The 6,002-nt window shown below is 35.1% G+C and overlaps 1 protein-coding gene across 2 annotated transcripts in view; it reads right to left on the bottom strand.

Annotated features, from left to right (window-relative positions):
• LOC106881686 (receptor-type tyrosine-protein phosphatase gamma) overlaps nucleotides 1-6,002 on the bottom strand; it is a 54,874-nt gene that overhangs the window by 23,319 nt on the left and 25,553 nt on the right. For both annotated transcript variants that reach the window (XM_014932154.2, XM_014932153.2), the window contains exons 4-6: nucleotides 5,042-5,139; nucleotides 2,322-2,415; nucleotides 89-168 (exon numbers count right to left, since the gene is read on the bottom strand). In XM_014932154.2, the coding sequence (XP_014787640.1) occupies nucleotides 89-168; nucleotides 2,322-2,415; nucleotides 5,042-5,139 (272 nt within the window). The remainder of the gene's footprint in view (nucleotides 1-88; nucleotides 169-2,321; nucleotides 2,416-5,041; nucleotides 5,140-6,002) is intronic.

The raw sequence follows: 6,002 nt of genomic DNA, 5'->3' as shown, positions 1-6,002 counted from the left end.
GTGTGTGTGTGTGTGTGTGTGTGTGTGTGTGTGTGTGTGTGTTTACGTTATGGCCATTAAAGAGCAATTAAAAAATCATGCTACTTACATCAACATAATTGGCATTTATGTAATCAGAATGTTTTTGCCTACTCATTATTGGCTTCAACTGACATCTCGTGTGATCATCTGAAAGAATAATAATAAAAATTCATAATTGTTGGTAACAATTTTGAGTGATACTTGAAGAAGGAAGTGATTAAGGTTTTGCTAAAGATGGAACATTTTGATTTAAACCCTTTTTAGCTTTTATGAAGAAATCTACTTTAAATAATAGTAATAATCGTTTTTGCTAAAGACACAAGGCCTGAAATTTGTGGGGAAGAGACTAGTTGATTACACTGACCCCAGAGTTTCACCGGTACTTAATTTATCGACCCCCAAAAGGATGAAGGGCAAAGACAGCCATGGCAGAATTTGAATTCAGAGCATACGAACAGATAAAATGCTACTAGCATTTTGCCCGGTGTGCTAATGGTTCTGCCAGCTCGCCACCTTAATGATAATAATCATCAACATCATCACCACCACAACCACCATCATCATGATCTTCAAAACTGCCGCCATTAAAAAAGCGATGATGATGTCGATGTCTTTTTTTAAACAAGGAACAAGGTGTTTTATAAAAAGTAAGGAGTATTGATGATTGATTAACCCCAGGGGTGTTAGTTTTGATTCCTGGACTGGGAAATGCAATTTGTTCTTGAGCAAAACACTTCATCTTATGTACACTCAACTGACAAAAATGAGTATTTCTGCAACAGACTGGCATCCCACATTGGGTGGAATATATACACTACAGAATCCAAGAAACTGGCTTTATGAGTCTCAGGAAAGAGCTTTCTCTTTTTTTTTTTTTTTTTCGTTTGTAAACCTGAAGACAAATATGAAATGTTCTGATAATAACATCTGAGTACTGAACAGTAAAGTACCTACTCCAAATGGTATGGCACCTAAATGCTGGTCTAACATTGCACAACCATATCCAGTTCCACGGTCATTACCTAAATTACAGAGGTGATAATAATGACCATGATGATGGTAATACTGAAGGCAGTGGTGGTGAAGGTGACAAAGTGCATTGTGTAGACCAGGGTTTCTCAGCCATTTTTTTTTTTTTATCTATGGACCCCTTTAATTACTATTTTATTCTGGTGGACCCCCCACCATAGCCATTCACTGTTTAAAAAACTAGTTTTATAGAAATTTCTATCAAAACTCCTACTTTGCTTTTCACACATTAACTTGCATAGGTGGAACTATGCAAAATGTTAGAGAAAGAAACCTAGCCGTTTCTTGCAATACACACCAATACATACATCTAAAGCAAAATTTTTTCAGGGTCCCTAAAAACACTCTTGTGGATCCCCAATTTACTATTCTGTTACGTGGACCCTCCAAAATCTTATATGGGCCCTCAGTGGGCATATGGACCCTGGTTGAAAATCACTGGTGTAAACCCCAAACTGGTTTAGTGGCTAGGCGTGTTGGACTCATGATTATAAGATTGTGGTTTTGATTACTGGATGCAGTATTGTGTTCTTGAGCAAAATACTTCATTTCATGTTGCTCCAGTCCACTCAGCTGGCAAAAATGAGTAATCCTGCAATGGACCTGTGTCCCATCCAGGTGGGGAATTTATACGCCATGGAAACCATCCCTTATGAACTGGCATGACTTGAAAAGGTAACTTTACCATTTTTTACCCTCTACTGTTGGTGATGATGATGAAGAGGCTGATTTACCTAGACATAAAGATCTAGAAAAAGAGATGCATTAAAAAATATGGAAGAGAGTGAAACTATTAAATACTGGGCCCCTACCCCCATATCGGATATGTAAATGACATTCTGCATTTTCTGCTATATGAAGTATCAGAAACACAAAGCAGAGATAGATAAACTGACCCCCACTGACCCCCACGATCAAATTATTAAGGATGGAAATGTAATTACAACTGCAAAACAAAATATGTTTATGCACTTGAATGACAAAACAAAAATATTTATATATAAAAATAAGGTACTACAGCTGTAAATCCCCTAACCCAAATCTATTTCTGATACAGGAGAAAAACATTCTTTAAAAATTTTCCTATAGATTCTGATGTTCAAAACCTAAAAATTTGAAAGCTGATTAAAATTTTAAAAATATAACAAAAAAGTTAGTGGGGACAGAGTTTAACATTCCATGCTAAACCAAATAAGTGCCCAGAAAGGTTCTATTAGTTTATAACTATGTATAGAGAGAACAGGGAGAAGGTATAGTTTACGGCTACTTACAGGCAGCAATATTGATATATCTATTCTTCATTTTGTTCTCTTGTAATGCAGAAAACTCTGATTTTAGATCACACCGAGTTCGTTGAGTAATGTCCTGGAAAAAAGAGGAAATAAATCATGAGACAATAGATTCATAGAAAAATTAAACTGCTCAGTACAAATATCACCATGTCATAAATAAACACAATTGGAGCTAAGCTAAATGATATTTTTAATTATAGTTTTGGTGTAGATGGAATGTATGAGCAAGGTGTGGTCCTACTAGCCTTCTACGAATGGTGCCTAATAAGAACTGATTTGGGCAGTCAAACCTATGTCAGCATAGAAAACAGGTGTATGATGATGATGATGGCAGTCGACTTTTGGAGTGATTAACTTCATTTTCCTAAAAGTGGTAATTTTCCACATCTCCTCAGAGTACATACTATGGTTCTAGTCACACGAGTCTCTTACCTAATTCTGAGACTATTGTGAAATCTATATTTTCAATAAGAAATTCCCATCATATTTCACCAATTCACAGGAGGTTTTATAACATTGAAATTTCTACAGTGAAATATAGACTGTTGCACCAATGTTTTCTACTTTGTAGCATAAAATCCCATGGTTCACCTTGTCAAAGGTTTTGGCAAAGTCAAAGTATGCACAGCCAGTCCTTGATCATAATAGCAGACAGATTCAGAATTTGGTTGTTGTTGAAAAAGCTATGTCAGAGAGTTTCTTCCAGAACAGAAGTCATGTTTAGGATAGTTAAACAGCTTCAGCAGGGATCGGGAATGCTTTTTTGGTGGCACAACTGAATCAGTAGCAGAAACAAGAACACAATTTTAGTTTAGATTCAGCCATAGTGGATTTTTCTGTAAATATGTAATATACTGGCTTCTAAACATTTGATTATCATTGCTTTAAAGTTCACTTTCTCATGCCTGCGTGGGTTGAGCAGAGTTTATTAAGGCACATTTTCTATGTCCAGATGCTCTTCCTGTTGCCAACTCTTACGTGCTTCCAGTCACAGTATTTCCTCATGGCCAGACAAGAGACACAAATACACATACACTCACATGCATACACACAATGGGGCTCTTTCAGCTTCCATCCACCAAATCTGCTCACAAAGACTTGGTTGGTCAAGAGATCACAGAAGATTTTATTTCTTCTGCACATGATATCATCATATATTTATTTACAATGCCAAACTTCAAATAGACCGAGTTTTGGCATGGCTAACCCAGTTAACATATAATTTCAAGCTTAGATCAAGTTTTAATGTTAATTTGCACCCAATTTCCTAATCTCATTTCTTTTTTAGTACATAACTTATCTATGGGTCTCTATCAGCAGATAAATAAAATAAATGTAATATATCATTATTCTTCAAAGTCTTCTTCCATGGTAAAATTGTTATCTTTAAACCAATCCTTAATTTTATACATTGGAATTTATGTGATTAGTATTGTGAGATTTCATTAGACTGCACTCATACATGCTTTATGAGTCAATAGAACACACTCCTGAAGTCATAATTTATCAACCACTACTCTTTAAGTCATACTTTATTACTCCATACTCTATAAATCATAATCTATCAATCCATACAGTATTATTATTCTATTATCATGGGTATCCGGGTTTTGGCAATAGGTACACCACCATCTCTATCCCTGTATGTCATAAGAGGTAAGTAAAAGGGCTGGCATCAGAAAGAACAGCGTTGTAAAATACTGCCTCAAAAAGCTCAATTCAAACCATGCTAGCATGGAAAAGCAGATATAAAAATAATGACAATGATGATCATTATCATCATCATGATCATCACATAAAAGTATTTTAGAATAAGACTGGTGCCCCAGCATGGCTGCAGTGTAATGACAGAAACAAGAGAAAAGATACAGTTCTATATTTAAGAGATGAGGAATTATGTACATTATTTACATTTGACGGATATTTGTCCTCATCTTGTTTGTTGTTAACACAACGTTTTGGCTGATATACCCTCCAACCTTCATCAGGTGTCTTGGGGAAATTTCAAACCTGGGTTCTCATTCCAAAGGTCTTTTTTCGATGTTATTATTATTATTATTATTATTATTATTATTATTATCATTATTATTATTCAGGTCACTGCACGAAAGTCTGACCTCTGGCACACCTGCCCTACAATGTCATTCTAAAAATAAACAGTCACATCATTGAAATTCTGAAGCTACAAGATAATGTATAATTAAATCAAAACAAGGTGAATAAATAAACATTAGATTTGGCAGAGTAATCTGAATGCTAAAGGAGATTAATGTCATCTTATTTGTTTTTCACTTTGTTTTACCAAACATTTTTCCTTACAAGTACTTGGCCTTCACCATCTCTTCTATAAGAGAGATCTGACCTCACCAATTTTTCTTTTTCCACCAATGATAACACAGGAGCCTCCTTCACTCAGCACTCATCATTCATTTGCATCAATTCCATCTCAGCACAATTTCCTAACCCTCATACACAGCTAATGTCTGTAACTCTACTCACTCCCTCAGCTCATTCATGTTCCAGCTCTCCTACATACCAAAGAATTCTAGAGAAGATATCACTCAAAGGATACATCTAACTGTCCTAAAGCATATCGCTTTAGGTGTACAACAAGCAAAAGGTGACCAATCCGATGTTTTATAGCTAGAAAAATGTTACCAACAAAGACAGAAAAAATGTAGGAAAGCTGGGTGACTTACATCAAATTGCTGTGAGAAACCAATGTCACTATCAGCGTGTAACATTTCCACATGAGCAATAAAATCCCGTACTGCTATAGAAGGGTAGTCAGCCTCTTCTGCAAAACAAAGAAGAATAAAAGGGTTAACAACAAATAAGTACTTCAGAAAAATTCAACAAACAAAGCCTCCAAAAGGAAAAGGAACAAAGCCTTGTCTGGAGTAGGTTTCATCAATGAGTGACCCTAGAGATTTTTTTTTAGCAATCTTTTCTTTTGGCAGAATTCTAGTTTAAGCACCTAATAACTTTTTTTATTTTTTGCAATTTTGAGAAAACTTGCATATTTATGTTCTACACATGGAGAATTCATACAATTATACAAAAAAAAACAAAACAAATTTTTTGTGTTATATGAGGATGACTTAGCTCTTAATTTTAGCACAATTCACGACCACCATATACCTTCCTCATTTATTAGTTTATAAAAAAATTTTCTTTTTTATAATCCTATGAATTTCCGCGTATGGAACACAAATTCAGAAAAATTTTCTGAAAATTGCAAAATATATAGTTATGAGGGGTTACATGGAGTACTGAAACCGAAATTGTCTTTTTGTGTGTAAATTTGGTAAATTATTTTGTAATATTACCAATGAAACTAAAGTTTCTTAAATAATATAATGTATATCACTCTCCATAATGACAGTCATCTGAAATATCTCCTAAAATGTTCCTCTCAAAATATATAACACAATTGATAGCTGTGCGATTAAAAAGTTGGCTTTGTAACCACGTGGGTTCAGGTTTAATCTTGTTGCATAGCATCTTGGGCAAGCGTTTTATACAACAGCCTCAGGTTCACTAATGCCTTGTGAGTGAATTTGGTAGATGGAAACTGTGTGGAAGCCCATTGTGTGTATGTGTGTGTGTGTGTATCCTCTCTACCACTTGACAACTGGTGTGAGGTTGTTTATGTCTTCA

This window comes from Octopus bimaculoides, chromosome 5 (genome assembly GCF_001194135.2).
Source record: "Octopus bimaculoides isolate UCB-OBI-ISO-001 chromosome 5, ASM119413v2, whole genome shotgun sequence".
NCBI classification, from domain to species: Eukaryota; Metazoa; Mollusca; class Cephalopoda; order Octopoda; family Octopodidae; genus Octopus; species Octopus bimaculoides.
This window is presented reverse-complemented; position numbering and strand designations above follow the sequence as displayed.